Source organism: Mustela lutreola, chromosome X, assembly GCF_030435805.1.
Source record: "Mustela lutreola isolate mMusLut2 chromosome X, mMusLut2.pri, whole genome shotgun sequence".
Taxonomy (NCBI): Eukaryota; Metazoa; Chordata; class Mammalia; order Carnivora; family Mustelidae; genus Mustela; species Mustela lutreola.
The window spans coordinates 38,943,382-38,967,154 of record NC_081308.1 but is presented as its reverse complement, the minus strand read 5'-3'; the positions used below and the strand labels follow the sequence as shown (position 1 = coordinate 38,967,154).

At 41.8% G+C, this 23,773-nt stretch overlaps 1 protein-coding gene across 5 annotated transcripts in view; it reads left to right on the top strand.

Annotated features, from left to right (window-relative positions):
- EFHC2 (EF-hand domain containing 2) overlaps nt 1-23,773 on the top strand; it is a 194,112-nt gene that overhangs the window by 109,222 nt on the left and 61,117 nt on the right. For all 5 annotated transcript variants that reach the window (XM_059157393.1, XM_059157390.1, XM_059157391.1 and 2 more), the window contains 2 exons: nt 1,472-1,668; nt 5,112-5,242. In XM_059157393.1, coding sequence (XP_059013376.1) covers nt 1,472-1,668; nt 5,112-5,242 — 328 coding nt within the window. The remainder of the gene's footprint in view (nt 1-1,471; nt 1,669-5,111; nt 5,243-23,773) is intronic.

The following is a 23,773-nucleotide window of genomic DNA, read 5'->3' as shown; positions in this document are numbered from 1 at the left end:
CAGCTGCAAGCTTCTTAGTAGTAATAGCAGCCATGACTACCTACCATTATCCTTAGAAAAACTCCAAGAGGTTAAGTTTTATGTTAGTCCAGATCCTCCAAGGGGCAAACCGCAAGATGGTACTGAATATAAAAGAGATTTACTAGGGAAAATGTCAGCAAGGGAATTGTGGAAGGAGCCAGAAGAGGCCAGGAGAGCTCTCGGACTTCAGTGCCTGTCTGACTCCTGTGAAGGACAGCAGGAATGAAGAAAGGAAAGAAAGTCTTAGATTGCAGGGGATTCTAAGCAAGTTTCAGCTAGGCTGACCAGGAACCCGAGAGCCAAGTCATTAGTTGGAAGAGACTCCATCTTGCAGGAATGGACCTACCTTGTCCCTGTCCTGTCCAGTCATTTGTTGGCAGCAGCCTGTGGGAAGCATGACCTTGGTCCAAACCCAGGGATAGGTTTCAGAGCATAGCCACGGGGTGCTTTGTCAACTACATTCCCCGTGATAGGTGATCTGAAAGGCCCATTTTCATGGCTCCCTACAAATTTTATTCCCATTTTACCAGTGAGAATTCAGAGGGGTTCCAAGAGATTAAATAACTCCTCAAGATTATCTAGCAAGTGACAGAGCCAGGATGGGCTCCAGCTCTGTTTGGCTACTAAGCCTGTGTCTTTCCGCCACTTCTGATGTTTGAATGTGGCAGGAGTGTGATGAAGTTGACCCCCAAAGCTCAGGTTGTATTCAGATGCCTGAAGGTTTCAGTTAAGTAGCAGAGAGAAGATACTGGAGTTTCATCCTCAGTTCTGCTCGCTGCTTTCCAAGAGCCACAAAACAAAAACAAAAACAAAATGCCTAAATAAGCCCCAGAAGAGAGCACATGAGATGGTCAGAATTCTGGAAAGTAAGAAATACGTGGCATTGCTAAAAGAAGCAAAGATATTTAGCCTGTAGGAAAAAAAAAAAAAAGTTATGGGACTCTCAGAGTTATCTTCAAACAGTTAAGTAAGCTTCTTTCCAGAAGCTGGGCATCCTCCACTTAATCCGCATGTCGGAATAAATATAAGACATCATCTGGGACAGATAGGTGGAAATAAGCTCAAGTGGGGAGTTTTCTACGCGGTACTGTTCAAACGTGCTCTGAAGCAGGGTTATCTTCTTAATGTCCCAGTTCTCCATATGCTCCTGGGCATACAGCAGGCACTTACTAAGTGTTTATTTAGGTGTTTGGATTGGGAAGGAAGTAGAGAGGGGAAAGAAAAGGCTGGAATGCCGTATCTCTTTTTTTTTTTTTCTTTATACATTCACCTAGGGAATCTGTTGTTCTCCTAGTGCCTCATTCTCCCTTTAGGTCTGAGAAGAATAGGCAGTGTGAGCTCACAAGCTAAGCTGTATGGTCTGTGTTTGAGCAGGAAGGAACTCTAAAGGCAAGTTGTATGGTTCTTCGAAGAACAAAGGGTACTCATTAAGTTTTCTCTTTTTCTATAGGGATTACTGGCGGGAAGTTCTTGAAAAGAACTCGTGTTAAGAAGCCTGGGCAAGAGGTCTTTAAAAGTGAACTATCAGAATATATCAAGGCCGAGGAACTGTATATCGGAGCCAAAGTGAACGTGAATGGCTACCTGTTTCTTTTGCTCAATGCTGACAAGTACACCTTAAACTTCATGGAAGCGCACTCAGATAAGGTGAGCTGCCTGTGGCACTCTCCACTTGCCCCTCAGCACTCTGCAGTCTGTGTTTTTCTTTCTCTAGGCCTTTTCTTCTGCCTACCGGCCTTACATTGTGCATTCACACACGTGGCCATGAATAATGGATCTGCGCGACTTGGCCACGGGTCCCGATCTCCTCTGTTTACACGCTGGGCCCTCCGGTGCCCAGCGGCACGGATGCCGGGCACAGGCAGGAGGCAGGCCCAGGACTGAATCAAGTTTCCTGGCTTTTCTGCTGACGCTGACAATGTTTTCATAAAGAGATTCAGCGACTATAGGAAAGGAAGAAAATCTGGTGCCACACACTGCGCAGTCCCCGTTAATTGGCACAGGCCTATGAGGACGGCCAAGAACGGAACAAACAGAAGCCCCAAGGGAACCCGGTAGTTGCTGGGGTTGCAGCTTTCCAGAACAGGAGCTACCTGAGGCCTAAATAAGAATTCAAGGACAAATTGGCAACAGTGAGCTTGGAGTTTTTTTCGTTTGAAACAAAATGGCAGCTGGGTACTGTCACTAAAAGTACTAGTATGGCAGTGCTGTTCTGGAAAAATGACAGTTGATGAATTCTTGATTTTGAGTGTGGATTGGTTTGGTGTGCAAACATGTATATTTGAGGGACATTGCCTAATATTGCAAAATCTACCTAGAAACCATCTATTTTATTTTTTTTTAAAGATTTTGTTTCTTTACTTGAGAGAGAGAGAGCACACGGGAGCACACAGAGGGAGAGGGAACACAGAGGCAGAGGGAGACGCAGACTCCCCGCTGAGCAGAGAGCCCGACTTGGGGCTCCATCCCAGGAATCCAGGATCGTGACCGGAGCTGAAGACAGATGCTTAACTGACTGAGCGACCCAGGTGCCCCTAGAAACAATTCATTTTAGAAGTCTGCCTGTAAGGGGCTACCTTGGTGGCTCAGTCAGTTGAGCGTCTGCCTTTGGCTAGGGTCATGATCCCAGGGTCCTGGGATGGAGTGCTGGGTCAGGCTTCCTGCTCAGCAGGGAGTCTGCTTCTCCCTCTCCTTCTGCCCCTCCCCCTGTTCATGCTCTCTCTCTCTCTCTCAGATAACTTTTTGGAAATCTAAAAAAAGTTTGCCTGTAAATAATGTTTATGTGTCAATTATATCTGTATTTTTTTCTATATCTCTATACACAGTACCAATTCTCTTTCATTTATATATAAAACGCTCAGGGTTAAGTTGCTAAGATCAGTCTCTCTATGTATATCCCATCACCCTCTTCTGTCTGGGGGCTCTGAGCAGCAGGTGCCAAGGCTGAATTCAGTAAGCAAGGGACATCCCGGGGAATGCATATGAAGGATAAATGAGAAAGGAGCAAGAGCAGGTGGGGAACCTGAGATGTAGGTCTGAACCCCCGACAAAGGAGAAGGTAAGAAGGAGGTTGGGGCGCGAAAGGCCTCAGGACACAGTGCGGCTCTGAGAAAGCGTCAGTCAGGCTTCTGGGGAGCCCGAGAACAAAGGCTGCCTATAGATGTCCCACGTCAGGCAGCAGTGGCCCAGCTCCTACTGCTGCCTGACATGGGACATCTATAGGTGGTGCCCCTGATGCAGTCATCGGGAGAAAATGACCCAGGCAGAGTGTGGCCAGAAGGTTCGGCGGGTGGGGGCTGTCAGCTCTTCTCTGTGTTCCCTCTGGATGGTAGAGCCCGACCCGAAGCACCCTCCAGGGCCGCCACTCCCTTTCTCCATTTGCAGGGTTGGGACCTGGCATTAGCATAAAACTGTGAACTGGTAGACCTCCAAAAGCACTGAATTCAGGCAAAGGGGATCAATCATCGGGCAGTTAGATTTCTGGAAACAGCAGGCTCAGCTGGGAAACATGGCTCCATGCTTCCTGGCTGAGAGGCCTTCGACATGTATTGTCCCTGAGCTCCACGTGCCTCATCTTTACACGCTGACTCTTTCAGAGAGTTACCATGCAGAGGAAATGCCATCATGCATATGAAATCACTTGCCCATAGCAAGTGTTGTCAGGGTACAATTTACAATAGCTACTGTGAATGAGGACTCAGTTTTCAAACACAGGACAAACCTATATGTTAACATACATATATATATATAATGTGTATGTATGTGTGTATTTATATATATATATATATATATATATATATAACATGCACATATTATATATAGGTATATATGTGTTCTAGATACATAGTTCTATATACATATTGTTTGTACATATATTATATACATATATTAACATAGCTTGAGTGTATGGATATATGTATATATACATATATATCTGTAAGATATAAAGGGCTTTTCTCCTTTCAGAAAGGTAAAAGCAGGGTAGGACATTATCTGGTTTCAACATCCCAAGTGAAAGCTGCATTATTTTAAAACTACCCTTAACAAGGACTTTTGAAGAAGAGAAAGATTACTATACTCCTTGTTTTTTGTTAGTTTGTTTTTTGTTTTTGCTTTTTTTTTTTTTTTTTTTTAATTAGGACCCACACCCGGCACTGGGCATGGAGCCTGACATGGGACTCGATCTCACAACTCTATGACCTGAGCCAAAATCAGGAGTTGACCACTTAACTGACTGAGCCACGCAGGCGCCCCAAAATTAATATGCTCCTTAATATCTTTGCAAATTAATATGTTCCTTAATATCTTCGCAAAAGACCTAATAGATCGAATCATGGAAGTAGATGAAAGGCAGTGCAGAAGGTGGGGAGGAAGGGGGGCTGTGATAGGTCACAAACCCCGTGGTGGAAAAAAGAGACCTTTATACTAAATTAACATCAGTGTTTTGAATCTTCGCATTCAGTCTTCTCTCTCTCTCTCTCTCTTTTTTTGGACATTTAGCTGTAATTATTTAGAAGCTTATGCTTTACTGGATTGAGTAAGAAATATTTTTAGAGTCAAAAACCTAATCACAGGGTAGGAGACGACACCTGGGGGCTGCCATAGAATGAATGTCGGGGTTGCAGTGCATGTGGATCTCCGACACCCGGCCATGCTCTGCTCAGTGCACAGTCTGACGGCCGCTAGTCCCAGAGGGCCCACTCATAAGATCCAGAGAAATTGAGGGTCCACTTTTATCGAATCCTGAATCACTAATCGCTCCATTAGGATCTCCCAACCCATTAGGCCAACATCCAAGGGTTCAGGGGAGAAGGCTAAGGGACTGTTTTCTGATTTCTGTGGCTTGCTGTCCCTTAAGCTCATTTTCTCTTTGATCTGGGCCTATGCCTATGTCACTCATTGTCCTAAAACTGCAACTGAAGAGATTTAATTCTAGTTGTGTCTTCTCTGTGGTGGTCTCTGTGGAAAGCCATGCCCAGCTACCTTCAGGTTCAGAGCGTGAAAAGTCTGTTTCCCGGCCATCAGAAAGATTGGGCTCCCTATGGCTCAGGCATGTTTTAATATCCATCCTTTCCTTCCCCCTGCTTCAGTTTCCCATGAGCAGCATTGAACTTATCCTACAAAAGCTGAAAGAAGAAGAATCAAAATCCAGAGAGCTCAAGCAGGTTCTTAGAGCTGCTGACTCTAGGCTCACGAAGATGGTGGATTACAATACATTCAGGTAAGCCAGATGCTGCCAGCAATAATCCGTTTTCCCTTCAAGACTGTCCAAAGAGCAAAAAAACAGTTTCTTCCCTGGTGCTGCCTAACTAATTTACTACATGCTTTTTATTAGGACTTGATACATCTTTGTGTTCCTACTACTTTGTGATCAAGTTTGGCCCATTTCTAGTAAAGTTTGTGCATTTGCATATAAAAGAAGCTTATAGGCAAGAACAGAGAGACAAAAGCACAGAAAGTCAGTTCTGTCCTCTTCTGAATCCTGGTATTGAAGGCTCCAGGGAATGCCCGGAAGAGTGCATGGTGGTGAGACTGGGAGGAAAAAATGTAGCTAAGGGCCCCCCTGCTCTGAAATCTGGGGCAAAAAGGAGAGACAGCTCCCTAGGAATGTGATCCAGTTGGAAAAGATAGTGGAAACTTTCCTGATTATCAGCGGAGAGGCGATTGGTATGCATCTGTGTGTAGGTGAGTTCACACACATCGGTGTGTTTTGAAAAACATAAAAAGACGCACACACATCGGTGTGTTTTGAAAAATCTAAAAAGACAAATCGAGGGGAAAATACATGACAGTAGTTAGAACTATAATAAGAAATCGTGCGCAATGAAGGTTTTCTCTAAGGTAGAGCTGAATTCTGGGATTGTCCAGTGGCTGACCTGGGCAGACTGCCAAACAGTGGAAACACAGGGAAATTCAAATTCAGGATCTAGTACAATTGTGAGACTTCTTAGCCTGAAAACAAAGTGAATAGCGCGTTCAGGAGGATGAAAATTAAATCATGGATGGGAGAACAAAGGGGACTTTCTCTTTACTGAGAATTCTGACTCCTGAAAACAGTAGTGGCCAAAAGCTATATAAGAAACTTGGGGCAGTCCAGATGCGGGCTGACCAGTGAGGAAGTGAGTCCAGGAGGGGGTGGAGGGTGTGTAGAAGGGCATATTTCCAGCTGTGTATCTGGAGTTGCCTATTCCATCAATACCTGGTGATGTGAGGCCACCATCAGGTTCAAAGTGTCCCCCAAACTCATTTGTTGTCTTAACAAAGCTGTTTTGTGTCTCCAGAATGTTCTTTTGAGAGAAACAGTCAGGACATATTTTTATTGTTTAGAATTGCCAACCTTCTGGGATCAATAAGAATTTATAGCTCTTTGTTTTTGTTCATAGTCATACGCATGTTCATGGCCTTTTGGAAAATAAAGGGAGAAGGAGGAAGGAGCAAAGACCTTTGCCCAGGCAGGGGACTAATGGAAAGCCATTAGGAGGAAACAGATTTCCATCAGAAACGAGGGAGTGGTTTTGCTTTTGTTATTTTGTGTCCTTTTACAAAAGCATCCATTTTCCCAACACTCTAGCAAAGTCTGTTGGAAACACTTGAGGGAGTTTATGGGACTTTTTGGGAGGCACTTAGGCCCCGGGCAGGAGATCCAAGGAGGAAAAGTTGCGATGCAGATGGAGGCCCGACCGTGGGTGGAAGAAAGGCCCGCCAGGCCGTGTGACAGAGGATGGCCTCGAGGCACCGCGTGCTTGGAACCAACCAGCTCCTCTCCCCACACCCCCACCCCCATCTTGAGGCCCTCTCCCGGCCAGGAATTCCTTACGATGGAAACCAGATCAGGTCATGCCCAGCCTGCAGAGCCCTTCCCGGGCTTGCCACCGTCCTTACAGTAAAATCCAGACGTTTCAGGGCAGCCGGCTGAGTCCCCAGTGATGTGACTCTGTTTATGTTTCCAGTATTAATCACTTCTTGTTCCCCAGCCTCGTCCTCTGGCCTCGCTGGCTGCCACTCAGTTTCTCGAACAAATGAACAAACATTGTCAAGCTCTTTCCTGCCTCCAAGCCTATGCACACGCCCTTCCCTCTGCTTAGAATGTCCACACCCCAGGCCTTTCCAGGGCAAATTCTAAGGCTCATCTTGAGTGGCACTCTGCCCGAAGGGCTTTCTTTCTGCTTCTCCTGCCATAAGTAGATGGCTCCCTGTTAGCCTTAGCATTTCGCTGCCCCCTTTCACAGCACTTCGTACAACTTGCAGGTGCTTGATTTAGATAGTGGTCGTCTGGTGCGCGTGCACCTGTGTGTCTTCTCCTTCCCGAGGGCCAGGGACCTTGGTCGTCCTGTTCATGGCTCGATTCCTGGCACTTAGCTCTGGGCTCCGTGAAGGTCTTAGTTCCCCAGCGGAATGGCCAACTGCTAGGATTATTCTTGGGGGTTCCAGTTTGGAGGCGGTGACATTGTCTTCATAGGACAGGCCAATCCTCCCAGCCTCTCAGTGTTTTCATGGGAGTTTGGTCATGGCCTGACCCTTGCCACCCCCTCCCCTTATTTCCCTCTTACTAGAGGAAGACTCTTATAGAAGTCCCCACTGATGGAGCCCTGACTCTGGGCGAGACAAGGTGCTCAGTGCAGTTCATCTGCTATCCACGGGTAGCCCCTGCTAATTTGATTACTCGCCAGAACCCACAGTTGGCTCCGGTCAAGTACCCTACATGTTTGTCAAATCATTTCATGAGCGGCCCTGTTTCTCAGGGCTGTTTAGTCGCCAGGTCCACAGCAAACAAGCAAATAATTGATTGCCTTGCCCTGGGGAAGGATGGTCTCTCTCTGACTGGAGGGGAGTCAGGGAGAGCTAGGCCTGACCTGCATGAGAGAAGGGACTTAGGCAATTGCGCCTGCCTGCACCTCACTTTCGCCCATGTCATGGTCTCTGTGGCCCTTTCCAGTCACTGATATTGTGAAGCCCTTGGATGTCGGTTTATAAATAAACACTTGTAAAATGTTCCCCTTTGCAAATTGTGCATTGCAGGAGTAGGCACGCAGAGACAGGACTGAGGCTAGTAGGCCTCTGGGCCTTACCTCTGTGGCCCTGCGTCTTTCCCCTACTTACATACCTGGCACTGTGAGCGCACACCTGGGGACTCAGAGCCCTGACCTTTTACTGGGGGAGCAATCCAAGCCCTAGGCATTTCCTTACCCTTCTTCTCAGAGATTTGTGCCTCTCTCAGGGAAACCAGGAGAGTGGGAGCTAATCAGCCGCTTCCACAGAAGATGCCACTCCTGATAACAGATGAATGGATTCTTGTGTGGGCCTTCTTGAGATAATCACCTCATAAATGGCCTCAAGGAATGAGGGGACTGGTGGAAACAAGAGGCAGGTTGGGCAGGAAATATTTCTCTTCTGCCTTGTGGGGGTCCTTGTTCTGTCTTTTGTCTGTCAGGTCACCTGATGGGAGTCGCTGGTTGTGACCCAGGAGAGCGCAGGGAGCCTTCCTCAGAGTCTCAGGGGGCTCCCGGGCAGACCTCAGCAGGGAGCTGGGCAGGGACTAGGCTTCGCAGGGCCAGTGTTTTGTGCAATCAGGAACATGGCAAGATGCGGCTTCCCCCTGTGGGCCCTGGATTCTGAACTATAGCCTGCAGCATCAGCGAGGGCCCGGCCCCATGCCAGGGAAGATATGATTAGTTCCTCTCTCTGGCCACCTCCCTAAGCCCCCAAGCCTTGAGCTACCCCTTGGAGATGACACCTACCCCAGGAATCCTGTGCATATTTTGGTTTTCTGCGTGCTCACCTTTTCTCCTCTCCAGGACTGAGCTCGCAGAGGGTAAGGCCCATGCCCTGTTTATCCTTCCTGTGTCTTTCACAGCTACCTCTTGGACCTATAAACATCCATGTAATAAATGCCTTAGAAGATTTAGAGCCTCGAGAAAGTTTTTTTCTCTTATAAAATTCAAATTCTACCTAAGAGAGGTAGTATAATAGAAATAAGATCTGATTTTGGACTTGCTGACCTGAATCCAAATCTCAGTTCTAACATTGGTCCACTTGCCAGCAGTAAGTTGCTGAACAGTGTTTTCACCTGTAAAATGGGGATGATAATACCCACTGTATTAGAAAAGTTGTGATGCTTAAATATGATAATATATAGAAAGTTCTTATTATAGCACACTGTGGACACTAGAAAATGAAAACCCTTTATCCTGATAGTTGCCACTTCATGTCACCAAAAAGAGTAATAGAAATCTATGGCTTATTTTCTGTATTTCAGTGAAGTTACAGATTTATTGATGATGAGGTCATTGAAAACAGTCAGTTAAGTATCTGACTGGTTTCAGCTCAGGTCCTGATCAAGCCTCACGTCAGGCTCCACACTTAGCACGGAATCTGCTTAAGATTGTCTCTCCCTCTGTCCCTCCCGCTTGTGCACTCTATTTCTCTCTCAAATAAATAAATATTTTTTAAAAAGTTCTTTAATAAATGAGGTTGGAAGAAAATCTTAAAAGCCTTGGAGGCCATGAAGGTGGAAAATAAACATCTTCATTGGTGAACTGAATTTGGGAAACATTGCCATAATCCACCCCATTACTGTCCTTTACTTCAAGGAAGAAGAATATAAATTTAGTGCTTGGAACATTGTAATGATCTCATTCTGATTTATCTCAGACAATTATCTCTCCCTTTATGTGGTTTTGCTCTATCTTTATTCAAACAGCTCTGTGTTTTTATGGGTGTTTTTATTGTAAGTCTAACATCTTTTAAGTCTATGAGTCTGTGCGAACAAAAGCAAAAACTAAGATATAATCCAAAAGCACTGAAACATCTATTCTCATCATGAGCTAAATAGACACTCTGACAGTGTTCATAGCATCTCTTTGAGATGGCAGCCTTGGCATACATTTTTTGAAAACAGTGTTTTGAACCTTCGTAAAAGCGTTAAATATAAATAAGGTGATGTCATAGAAAAAATACTGGCCCAGGAATCAAAAAGACCAGGATCTTTGATTTGATTCTGTCACTGCCAGATGGTATTCTTTGTATTGGTGAAGCCTTAGTTTTAACAAAGAGAACTGTCTCTGGCTAGCTAAACAAAAAAGGAATTTATTAAAAGGATCCTGGGTGGTTCACAGTATCATTGGAGGGCTCAAGAAATCAGCCTGAAACTAAATTCTAGGAACAGTGCCCAGAATTGGGCTGTAGAACTTGTCTGATGGGAAAATGGCCTCTGTTACCACTGCACCACCCATGACTCAACGCTCCATTTGCACTGCTTCCAAGAACTCCATCTTACCACAGTCATCGCCACCACCACTTTTGGCATGCTCGCGTCCTGTGCTGCCGCAGAGAACTGGATCCCTCTGCCACCAAACATGGTCTATGCCTCACTGGTTTCCCCTGTTAATCCCTCCCAAGTCAAAGTCTTCTACAAACTTCCCTGATTGGTGGAGCTTGGGTCACCCACACGTTTCCAGCTGCAAGGAAGGCTGGGTCCTGCAAGTTGAGCTCTGACTTCCATATCGGTGACAGGGAGTATAATGTGGAACTTCCCCCAAACTGGAAGGAGAATTTAAAAGGTAAACTTTGGGGGCATCTGGGTGGCTCAGTGGGTTAAGCCTCTGCCTTCGGCTCAAGTCATGATCCCAGGGTCCTGGGATCCAGCCCTGCATCAGGCTCTCTGCTCAGCGGGGATCCTGCTTCCCCCCTCCCCCGCTTACTTGTGGTCTCTCTCTCTCTGTCAAAATAAATAAAATATTTTAAAAACTTAAAATAAAAAATAAAAGGTATACTTTGCATTTGCCATGATTGCAAATCCAAGGCAAGACAAGCCAGAGGACAAAGTATGGACATTAGGGACTAAACTCCTTGTCTGTAACCAAACCAAGCAAAGCATTTGCCTAGTCCTAGCACTTTGTAAATACTCTTCTGACCCACCAAAGAGCTAAACAAAATACGAAGCCCTTGCCTGTCATCTGCTATTCTTGCGATCTCTGACACACCTGAGTTTAAATTGCCTTAAATGAAGGTATTGGATTAGCTTCAGGGAAGTTTCTAGATTGGAAGCTAGCTGTTGTGATTAGTTTGGCTTTTGTTTAATGTTTTTTAAAGTTAGGAGTTCAAACAAAAGTCTTTATACCTAGCGCCTCTTGAAAAATAGACACCGAGTCTGCATTTCCTCATGGCACCCATCAATTGGGAGAGAATGGTAGCTCTCCTTTTTAGATACAACCTGTTCTCAACATTTCTTTCAAGTTTCTCCAATTCCTTATAGTCTTACACCTTCTCACATTTATCTTATCAGTATACCCCAGTAAGTACTTGACTATATAACCCTTGAATTAGATCACTATAATGTCCCTTCCAACCATAAAATTCCATTATTTTGTTACCCTAGGTATAGTGGAAATAGGCATTTAGGAACCACTGTATTAATACCCCAAAATAGAACTGAACAGTGATTTTTTTTTTAAGGGAGAAAGCACATGAATGGGGCATGGGAGAGCCAGGGAAGAAGGAGAGAGAGAATTTTAAGCAGGCTCCACATTCAGCACAGAGTCCAGTGTGGGACTTGATCTCATGACCCTGAGATCATGACCTGAGCCAAAATGAAGAGTAGGACACTTAACCAACTGAGCCACTCAGGTGTCCCAGAGCACTGAAGACTGATTTTTAAATTAGAACCCAGATATGATTGTATACCTAAAAATCTAAAAGGCTAAGTTTAAAAGTGGTTAGAACTGTTAAGAGTATTCAGGAAAGTAACTAAACACTAGATGATTACACAAAAAGCAGTAGTTTGACTTTGTACCAGTAATAACCAGTTAGGAAATATTATGCAAGGGGGAATACTATTTGCTATAGCAACAAAAACTATGAAATACTTGGGAAGAAATACTGAACAAGAAGGTTTAAGATTAAATACAAATTCAAAGCTTTATTGTATCTCTGAATGAGAGGACATTGTTATAAAAATTCTAATGTGTGCAAATTACTCTATAGATTGGAAGTAGTTCCAGTTAGAATTACAGTGTGGGTTCTTGTTGTTGTTAGATTTGGTATTGTTTTGCAAGGTTAAGGGTGAGAAATTGGCTCATGGATTATGAAGTCCCTCATGAAAATTAAAGGATTGAGAAAATGTTGAAAAAATAGAATATTAATGTCAGATACTAAACTTTATATAATTTGTAGATATTTGAAAACATCACGTATTCTAGTAGGGGAAAATCATAGAGGAAACCCAAATATCAGTAAAATACAATATGGAACCCATAAAAGACCCATTCTTAGGCTTTTGTTGTAAGGTATGGAGAACTTTTCAAATCAGTGGAGATAAAATGGATTAATAAAGGTTTTAGCGACAATTGATTGGAAAACATTTAATACATTTTTCTTTTGTGGTAGGGCACACTTTCCAAAAACCATAAAGGAGAAGTTGGCTGTATGGACTACAGGAAAATTTTTATGTTTCTCTGTAGCAGAAGTTGCAATAAGAACACTTAAAAGGTGAGGGACAGGCTGAGAGAAAATACTTGCAGCTAGTATAAGAACCAAGGAATTAAAGATTTACAGAAATCTCCTATAAAATCAGCAGACAAAAATGGGTTAAGGACAGAAATAGCCAATTCACAGAAGGAATACCAATAGCTTTTAAACCCATGAAAAGATGACTAATTATGGTACACGCCAAAGCAACAATGAGATATAAATGCCACCTATTTTACTGGCATTGTTTTTAAAGAAGAATATAACTGATGCCAGGTGAACCTGTAGGATAACTGATACTCTTATTTTCTCTTGATAGAGGAGTTTAAGTTGGCTCAGCATTTTGGAGGACAGTTGGCAGTTTCTGGCTAATGTTTAGAAACTTTTACCTGGTAATTACACTCTCAGAAGGGTTTTATCCAGAAAAAACTTTACGAGTGGATCGTAACAGAGCTCTGCGTGTGTATGCATGTGCGCACGTGCACGCACAGCTATGTGCACATGCAAGCAATATTTATTGTAGCAAACATTTCAAAAAATCAAATGCTCAACGATGAGTAATAGATACAATTTACTGCATTAATTTAAGACTACTGTTTAATGATGTAGATCAAATATGTGTACCTTAAGAAATATTCAGTGTATTAGTGAGGAATGGCTAAGTAATGCTCAGTAAGAACCAGTCCCCCCAAATCTCAGGGAATTAAATCAGTAAAAATTTATTTCTTGCTCACTATACATTGTTGGGGGAACTGTGTTCATAGTAGTCACTCAGGGACTGAGGCTAACAAAACAGCCACTACCTTGAATGTTGCTGATCACTGTGCCAGAGAGAGAACTTGTCCAGCCCAACAAATTTTCAGCTGGGCAGAAGTACATATCATTTATACTCAGTGCAGTGGCCCGTCCTCGCCACATGGCCCATACCCATGTATTCACAAGGAAGAGAGGAAACCGGATATTGGTGAACACTAATGGCTGCCATATATATGTTGTGCTGTTTTCTAGAGGAAGTAAAATTCAGAAGACTGTTTAATATGATCCTATTTATGAAAATATTGAAAGGTTATGTGTACATGTGTATTTATATAAATACTTCAAGGACTGTATATCCTTTGAAGGGATCCTAGCAGACTATACGTCAAGCAGTTTAAAATAGAGCTTGCCTCATTCTTTGATTCACATACATATTTTTTAACAATGAGCAGTTTAGAAAATTTAAAAAATAAGACAACAAATAAAACCCCAACAAATAAACCAAAAATCCTGGGCAAAAAGCACTGTACATTTTTTATTTCTTGCTTCAATTTCCGGAAAGAGCTAATGGCAAAGGCAGGCAGAATGTGCGGAGCAAAAGTCGAATGGCTTAGAATCATGGAGCATGGGTACGAGCTGGGTATTGATTAGAGTTGAATAACTTTAATGCGCTTACTTAAAATGCTTGGATTGCAGGCCAGAATTTTATATTGCAAGTCAGAATATTTATATTCTATCACAGGCTACCAAAACTCTAGACTTTTACAATTAAATTTTGGGATGGAGTAATTTTTATAATTTTCAAATTCTTATCAAATTAACAATGAATTAGCCCATTTATTCCCCACCCCCCAACCTTTTAGGAAAATGTTAAAACTTTCAGAAAATTTGAAGGTATTGAAGAGTAAACATTCCTCTACCCACTATTTAGGTGTGCTAGTTATGTTTTACTATATCTGCTTTATCACAGAGCTCTCCATTCATACATTCCCCTGTCCATCCATTAATGCATCTTAATTTTGGTGCATTTCAAAGAAAGTCAGGGACATCAGTTAACTTCCCTCTAAATATGTCAGCGTGCTTAACGTTTATTTGTAGATGTAAAGTTTCGCAGGCGAGGTAAGGTAGGCACAAGGCAAGGTAGGCACAAGGCAAGATTTATTAAAGGCACTCTCTGGGGAAGTTTCAGGGCTCAGGAGAAGGGGAGCCAGGAAAGTTGCACTGGGAGGAGGTGGGCACCCTCGGGCGAGACTCCAGAAAGGGGAGTGGGGGAAGTCGCACTGGGAGGGAGTTGGCGGGGGTCTTTTATCGGGCCAAGGTAGGGCATGGGCTCACATCCATATTTGGTGATCGGAATGTATGGGGTGAGGACTCCTGATACTCCTGTTTCCTGCATAGGTATTGGGTTACCTATGGAGAGGTGACCTGGGCATACACCCTTTTGGCAGGAGAGTCTAGGGTTAAGGAAGCGGGGGAGGGGACTGAAAGATGGTGGCCCTGGCGGTCATTTCTATTGTTCTTCCTGCATTCCTGGAACCTTGGATGAACAGCAGGTTTTTTTCTTTTCACAGAAAATTTATGTTCAATAAAATGCACAAACCTGGGGCGCCTGGGTGGCTCAGTGGTTTAGGCCTCTGCCTTCGGCTCAGGTCATGATCTCAGGGTCCTGGGATCGAGCCCCACATCGGGCTCTCTGCTCAGCGGGGAGCCTGCTTCCCCCTGCCTCTCTGCCTCCTTGTGATCTCTCTCTGTCTATCAAATAGATAAATAATTAAAAAAAAAATGCACAAACCTTTAGTGTACATTAAATGAGGGGGTTTTTACCTTTTTTTTTTTTAAATTAAACTTTTATTTTCATTCCACTACTGTTAATGCATAGTGTTCTATTAGTTGCAGGTGTATGATAGAGTGATCCAACACTTCCATACATCACCCCGTGCCCATGACAAGTGCCCTCCTTCATCCCTATCCCCTATTTCATCCAACCCCCCCCCCCACCTCTGGTAACGGTCAGTTTGTTCTCTATAGCTAAGAGTCTCTTTCTTGGTTTGCTTCTCTTCTTTTTCCTTTGCACATTTGTTTTGCTTCTCAAACTCCACATATGAGGGAAATCATATGGTATTGTCTTTCTCTGACTGCCTTAGTTCACTTAGTATTCTTTAGCTCCATCCATGTCTTTGCAAATGGTAAGATTTTATTCTTTTTTATAGATGAATAATAGTCCATTGTATTTGTATACCATATTTTCTTTAGCAGCAAATCTATCAGTTGGCATCTGAGCTGATTCCATAACTTGGCTATCATAGATAACCCTGCAATAAACAAAGGATTGCATATATTCCTTTGAACTAGTGTTTTGGTGTTTCGGGGGTGAATATCCAGTGATGCAAAACAGGATCCTTAGGGTGATTGGATTTCTTTTTGAGGAAACTCCATTCTGTTTCCCACAGTGGCTGAGTGATGTCGAGCATCTTTAGAAGATGAGCGTCATAGAAGAACTGACTATGTAATTGTGGGTTTATTCCTGGGTTTTTGGTTCACTTCCATTGATCTGTGTGTCTGTTTTTGTGCCAGCACCACATTGTCTTGATGACTACAGCTTTATAATACAATGTGAAGTCTGGAATTGTGATACCTCCAGCTTTGTTATTCTTGTCCAAGGTTGCTTTGACCATTTAGGGTCTTTGTGTTTCTGTACAAACTTTAGGATTGTTTCTTCCAGTTCTGAGAAAAATGCTGTTGGTGTTTGATAAGGGTTGCATTAAATATGTAGATTGCTTTGGGTAATATAGCTATTTTAACAATATTTGTTCTTCCAATTCATGAGCATAGAATGTCTTTCCATTTCTTTGTGTCATATTCTGTCTCTCTCATCAGTGTTTATTTTTTAGTTTTCAGAATACAGAACTTTCACCTGTTGGTCAAGTTTATTCCTAAGTACTTTATTATTTTTGGTGCACTTGTAAATGGGATTGTTTTCTTATTTTCTCTTTCTGCTGCTTCACTTTTAATATATATAAATTCAACAGATTTCTATATGTTGATTTTATATCCTGCAAATTTGCTGAATTTATGAATCGGTTCTAGTAGTTTTTTGATAGAGTCTTTAGGGTTTTCTACATATAGTATCATGTCATCTGCGAATAATGGAAGTTTTACTTCTTCCTTACCAATTTGGATACCTTTTATTTGTTGTCGTTGTTGCCTGATTGCTGAGACTAGGACTTCCAGTACTTTGTTGAATTAAAGTGGTGAGGGTAGAGTGGACATCCTTGTCTTGTTCTTGACCTTAAGGGAAAAGCTCTGAGATTTTTCCCGTTGAGTATGATGTTTGTTGTGGGTTTTTCATTTAAGCCCTTTATTACGTTAAGATATGTTCCCTCTAAATCTACTTTGTTGAGGGTTTTTATCATGAATGGATGTTGTACTTTGTCAAATGCTTTTTCTACATCTATTAGAATGATCATATGGTTTTTATCCTTTCTCTTATTGATGTGATATATCACAATGATTCATGAATATTGAACCACCCTTGCATCCCAGGAATAAATCCCACTTGATCGTGGTGACTGATTTTCTTTACAATATTGTTGGATTTGGTTTGCTAGTATTTTCTTGAGGATTTTTGCATCTCTGTTCATAGATGTTGGCCTATAGTTCTCTTTTTTGTGGTGTCTTTATCTGGTTTTGATATCAAGGTAATGCTGGCCTCAGAATGAATGTGGAAGTTTTTCTTCCTTTTCTATTTTGTGGAATAGTTTGAGAACAATAGGTACTAAGTCCTCTTTACATGTTCGGTAGAATTTGTCTTTGAAACCATCTGGCCCTGTATTTTTGTTTGTTGGGAGTTTTCTTATTACTGATTCAGTTTCCTTGCTAGGAGTCAGTCTGTTCAAATTTTCTATTTCTTCCTGTTTCAGTTTTTTTTTTTTTTAAGATTTTATTTATTTGACAGAGAGTGAGAGCACAAGCAAGGGGAGCGGCAGAGGCAGAGGGAGAAGCAAGCTCCCCACTGAGTCGAGAGACCCATGCTGAACTCGATCTCAAGACCCTGGGATCATGACCTGAGCAAAAGGCAGATGCTTAACCAACTGAGCCACCCAGGTGTCCCCTGTTTCAGTTTTTTCTTTTTAAGACTTTATTTATTTATTTGACAGACAGAGATCACAGGTAGGCAGAGAGGCAGGCAGAGAAAGAGAGGAGGAAGCAGGCTCCCCACTGAGCAGAGAGCCCGATGTGGGGCTTGATCCCAGGACCCGGGATCATGACCTGAGCTGAAGGCAGAGGCTTTAACCCACTGAGCCACCCAGGCACCCCCCTACCCGTTTCAGATTTTAATCCATTCTAGGAATTTACCGATTTCATCTAGCTTATCTAATTTGTTGCCATATAATTTTTCATAATATCCTATTATAATTGTTATTTCTGTAGTGTTGGTGGTTATTTCTCCTCTCTCATTTGTGATGTTTGCTTTCTCTTTTTCTCTCTCTTTTTTAAGAAGTCTGGCTAAAGGTTTTTCAGTTTTACTGATTTTTTTCAAAGAACTAGCTCCTGGTTTCATTGATCTGTTCTATTTATTGATTGATTTATTTGGTTTCTATATCATTATTTCTGCATTAATTTTTACTATTTCCTTCCTCCTGCTGATTTTGGGTTTGGTTTACTCTTCTTTTTCTATCTCCTTTACATGTAAGGTTAGGTTTCTTGAGATTTTTTTTGTCTTGCTTCTTGAGGTAGGCCTGGATTGCGTTAAACCTCTCTTAGAACGACTTTTGCTGCATCCTGAAGATTTTGGACCATAGCATTTTTTTTTTAAAGATTTTATTTATTTATTTGACAGACAGAGATCACAAGTAGGCAGAGAGGCAGGCAGAGAGAGAGAGAGAGAGAGAGAGAGAGAAGCAGGCTTCCCGCGGAGCAGAGAGCCCGATGGGGGGCTCGATCCCAGGACCCTGAGATCATGACCCGAGCCGAAGGCAGCAGCCCAAACCACTGAGCCACCCAGGCGCCCCAGGACCATAGCATTTTAATTCTCACTTGTTTCCATGTGATTTTTTATTTCTTCTTTGATTTCTTGGTTGACCCATTCAGTGTTTACTAATATGTTATTTAACTTCCATGTATTTGTGGTCTTTCCAGATTTTTTTCTTGTAGCTGATTTCTAGCCTCATAGCATAGTGATCAGAGAAGTTGCATACTATGACTTCGATCTTTTTGAATTTGCTGAGAGTTGTTTTGTGGCCCAATATGTGATCCATTCTGGAGAATATTCTGTGGGCACTTGAAAAGAATGTGTATTCTTTAGTTTTAGGATAGAATGTTCTGAATATATCTGTGAAATCCATCTGGTCCAGTGTGTCATTGAAAGTCACTGTTTTCTTGTTGATTTTCTGTTTGGATGATTTGTCCATTGATGTAAGTGAGGTGTTTAAAGTCTGCTGCTGTTGTATTACAGTTGTATTGTTCATTTATTCTTTTTTAACTGTTTTATGTACTTGGGTACTCTTATGTTGGATATATAAATGTTTACAATTGTCGTATCTGCTTGTTGGGATTGTCCCCTTTATTATTATGTAGTATCCTTCTTTTTCTCTATTTTAGTATTTGTTTTAAAGTTTATTTTGTCCCGAGCGCCTGAATGGCTCAGTCAGTTAAGCATCTGCCTTCAGCTCAGGTCATGATGCCGGGGTCCTGGGATCAAGTCCTGCATCCAGTTCCCCACTCAGTAGGGAGCCTGCTTTTCCCTTTGCCTCTGTCCCTCCCCACTGCTGATTCGCGCTCTCTCTCTCTCAAATAAATAAATAAAAATCTGTAAAAAAAAAAAAAAAAAAGGAAAGTCTAATTTGTCCAATAGAAGTATTGCTACCTTGGCTTTCTTTTCACATCCATTTGCATGACAAATGTTTTTCTACACCCTTACTTTTTTTTTTCTGCAATACTTTTTAATCATACTAAAACAACCATGAATTTAGGCTTTTCTTTTTTTTTAAATTTTTTATTTTTTATAAACATATATTTTTATCCCCAGGGGTACAGGTCTGTGAATCACCAGGTTTACACACTTCACAGCACTCACCAAAGCCCATACCCTCCCCAATGTCCATAATCCCACCCCCTTCTCCCAGCCCCCCTCCCCCCAGCAACCCTCAGTTTGTTTTGTGAGATTAAGAGTCACTTATGGTTTGTCTCCCTCCCAATTCCATCTTGTTTCATTGATTCTTCTTCTACCCACTTAAGCCCCCATGTTGCATCACCACTTCCTCATATCAGGGAGATCACATGATAGTTGTCTTTCTCTGCTTGACTTATTTCGCTAAGCATGATACGCTCTAGTTCCATCCATGTTGTCACAAATGGCAAGATTTCATTTCTTTTGATGGCTGCATAGTATTCCATTGTGTGTATATATACCACATCTTCTTGATCCATTCATCTGTTGATGCACATCTAGGTCTTTCCATAGTTTGGCTATTGTGGACATTGCTGCTATAAACATTCGGGTGCACGTGCCCCTTTGGATCACTACGTTTGTATCTTTAGGGTAAATACCCAGTAGTGCAATTGCTGGGTCATAGGGCAGTTCTATTTTCAACATTTTGAGGAACCTCCATGCTGTTTTCCAGAGTGGCTGCACCAGCTTGCATTCCCACCAACAGTGTAGGAGGGTTCCCCTTTCTCCGCATCCTTGCCAGCATCTGTCATTTCCTGACTTGTTGATTTTAGCCATTCTGACTGGTGTGAGGTGATATCTCATTGTGGTTTTGATTTGTATTTCCCTGATGCCGAGTGATATGGAGCACTTTTTCATGTGTCTGTTGGCCATCTGGATGTCTTCTTTGCAGAAATGTCTGTTCATGTCCTCTGCCCATTTCTTGATTGGATTATTTGTTCTTTGGGTGTTGAGTTTGCTAAGTTCTTTATAGATTCTGGACACTAGTCCTTTATCTGATATGTCATTTGCAAATATCTTCTCCCATTCTGTCAGTTGTCTTTTGATTTTGTTAACTGTTTCCTTTGCTGTGCAAAAGCTTTTGATCTTGATGAAATCCCAGTAGTTCATTTTTGCCCTTGCTTCCCTTGCCTTTGGCGTTGTTCCTAGGAAGATGTTGCTGCGGCTGAGGTCGAAGAGGTTGTTGCCTGTGTTCTCCTCAAGGATTTTGATGGATTCCTTTCTCACATTGAGGTCCTTCATCCATTTTGAGTCTATTTTTGTGTGTGGTGTAAGGAAATGGTCCAATTTCATTTTTCTACATGTGGCTGTCCAATTTTCCCAGCACCATTTATTGAAGAGGCTGTCTTTTTTCCATTGGACAGTCTTTCCTGCTTTGTCGAAGATTAGTTGACTGTAGAGTTGAGGGTCTATTTCTGGGCTCTCTATTCTGTTCCATTGATCTATGTGTCTGTTTTTGTGCCAGTACCATGCTGTCTTGATGATGACAGCTTTGTAATAGAGCTTGAAGTCCGGAATTGTGATGCCACCAACTTTGGCTTTCTTTTTCAATATCCCTTTGGCTATTCGAGGTCTTTTCTGGTTCCATATAAATTTTAGAATTATTTGTTCCATTTCTTTGAAAAAGATGGATGGTACTTTGATAGGAATTGCATTAAATGTGTAGATTGCTTTAGGTAGCATAGACATTTTCACAATATTTATTCTTCCAATCCAGCAGCATGGAACATTTTTCCATTTCTCTGTGTCTTCCTCAATTTCTTTCATGAGTACTTTATAGTTTTCTGAGTATAGATTCTGTGCCTCTTTGGTTAGGTTTATTCCTAGGTATCTTATGGTTTTGGGTGCAATTGTAAATGGGATTGACTCCTTAATTTCTCTTTCATCTGTCTTGTTGTTGGTGTAGAGAAATGCAACTGATTTCTGTGCATTGATTTTATATCCTGACACTTTACTGAATTCCTGTATAGGTTCTAGCAGCTTTGGAGTGGAGTCTTTTGGGTTTTCCACATATAGTATCATATCATCTGCGAAGAGTGATAATTTGACTTCTTCTTTGCTGATTTGGATGCCTTTAATTTCCTTTTGTTGTCTGATTGCTGAGGCTAGGACCTCTAGTACTACGTTGAATAGCAGTGGTGATAATGGACATCCTTGCTGTGTTCCTGATCTTAGCGGAAAAGCTTTCAGTTTTTCTCCATTGAGAATGATATTTGCGGTGGGTTTTTCATAGATGGCTTTGATGATATTGAGGTATGTGCCCTCTATCCCTACACTTTGAAGAGTTTTGATCAGGAAGGGATGCTGTACTTTGTCAAATGCTTTTTCAGCATCTATTGAGAGTATCATATGGTTCTTGTTCTTTCTTTTATTGATGTGTTGTATCACATTGACTGATTTGCGGATGTTGAACCAACCTTGCAGCCCTGGAATAAATCCCAATTGGTCGTGGTGAATAATCCTTTTAATGTACTGTTGAATCCTATTGGCTAGTATTTTGTTGAGTATTTTCGCATCTGTGTTCATCAAGGATATTGGTCTATAGCTCTCTTTTTTGATGGGATCCTTGTCTGGTTTTGGGATCAAGGTGATGCTGGCCTCATAAAATGAGTTTGGAAGTTTTCCTTCCATTTCTATTTTTTGGAACAGTTTCAGGAGAATAGGAATTAGTTCTTCTATAAATGTTTGGTAGAATTCCCCCGGGAAGACATCTGGCCCTGGGCTTTTGTTTGTTTGGAGATTTTTAATGACTGTTTCAATCTCCTTACTGGTTATGGGTCTGTTCAGGCTTTCTATTTCTTCCTGGTTCAGTTGTGATAGTTGATATGTTTCTAGGAATGCATCCATTTCTTCCAGATTGTCAAATTTGTTGGCATAGAGTTGCTCGTAGTAGGTTCTTATAATAGTTTGTATTTCTTTGGTGGTAGTTGTGATCTCTCCTCTTTCATTCATGATTTTATTTATTTGGGTCCTTTCTCTTTTCTTTTTGATAAGTCGGGCCAGGGGTTTATCAATTTTATTAATTCTTTCAAAGAACCAGCTCCTAGTTTCGTTGATTTGTTCTATTGTTTTTTTTGGTTTCTATTTCATTGATTTCTGCTCTGATCTTTATGATTTCTCTTCTCCTGCTGGGCTTAGGGTTTCTTTCTTGTTCTTTCTCCAGCTCCTTTAGGTGTAGGGTTAGGTTGTGTACCTGAGACCTTTCTTGTTTCTTGAGAAAGGCTTGTACTGCTATATATTTTCCTCTCAGGACTGCCTTTGTTGTGTCCCACAGATTTTGAACTGTTGTATTTTCATTATCATTTGTTTCCATGATTTTTTTCAATTCTTTAATTTCCCGGTTGACACATTCATTCTTTAGAAGGATGCTGTTTAGTCTCCATGTATTTGGGTTCTTTCCAAACTTCCTTTTGTGGTTGACTTCTAGCTTTAGAGCATTGTGGTCTGAAAATATGCAGGGAATGATCCCAATCTTTTGATACCGGTTGAGTCCTGATTTAGGACTGAGGATGTGATCTATTCTGGAGAATGTTCCATGTCCACTAGAGAAGAATGTGTATTCTGTTGCTTTGGGATGAAAAATTCTGAATATATCTGTGATGTCCATCTGGTCCAGTGTGTCGTTTAAGGCCTTTATTTCCTTGCTGATCTTTTGCTTGGATGATCTGTCCATTTCAGTGAGGGGAGTGTTAAAGTCCCCTACTATTATTGTATTATTGTGTTTCTTTGATTTTGTTATTAATTGGTTTATATAGTTGACTGCTCCCACATTGGGGGCATAGATATTTAAAATTGTTAGATCTTCTTGTTGGGCAGACCCTTTGAATATGATATAGTGTCCTTCCTCATCTATTATTATAGTCTTTGGCTTAAAATCTATTTGATCTGATATAAGGATTGCCACTCCTGCTTTCTTCTGATGTCCATTAGCATGGTAAATTCTTTTCCACCGTCTCACTTTAAATCTGGAGGTGTCTTCGGGCTTAAAATGAGTTTCTTGGAGGCAACATATAGATGGGTTTTGTTTTTTTATCCATTCTGATACCCTGTGTCTTTTGACAGGGGCATTTAGCCCATTAACATTCAGGGTAACTATTGAGAGATATGAATTTAGTGTCATTGTATTGCCTGTAAGGTGACTGTTACTGTATATGGTCTCTGTTCCTTTCTGATCTACCACTTGTAGGCTTTCTCTTTGCTTAGAGGACCCCTTTCAATATTTCCTGTAGAGCTGGTTTGGTGTTTGCAAATTCTTTCAGTTTTTGTTTGTCCTGGAAGCTTTTAATCTCTCCTTCTATTTTCAATGATAGCCTAGCTGGATATAGTATTCTTGGCTGCATGTTTTTCTCGTTTAGTGCTCTGAAAATATCATGCCAGCTCTTTCTGGCCTGCCAGGTCTCTGTGTATAAGTCAGCTGCCAATCTAATATTTTTACCATTGTATGTTACAGACTTCTTTTCCCTGGCTGCTTTCAGGATTTTCTCTTTGTCACTGAGACTTGTAAATTTTACTATAAGGTGACGGGGTGTGGGCCTATTCTTATTGATTTTGAGGGGCATTCTCTGAACCTCCTGAATTTTG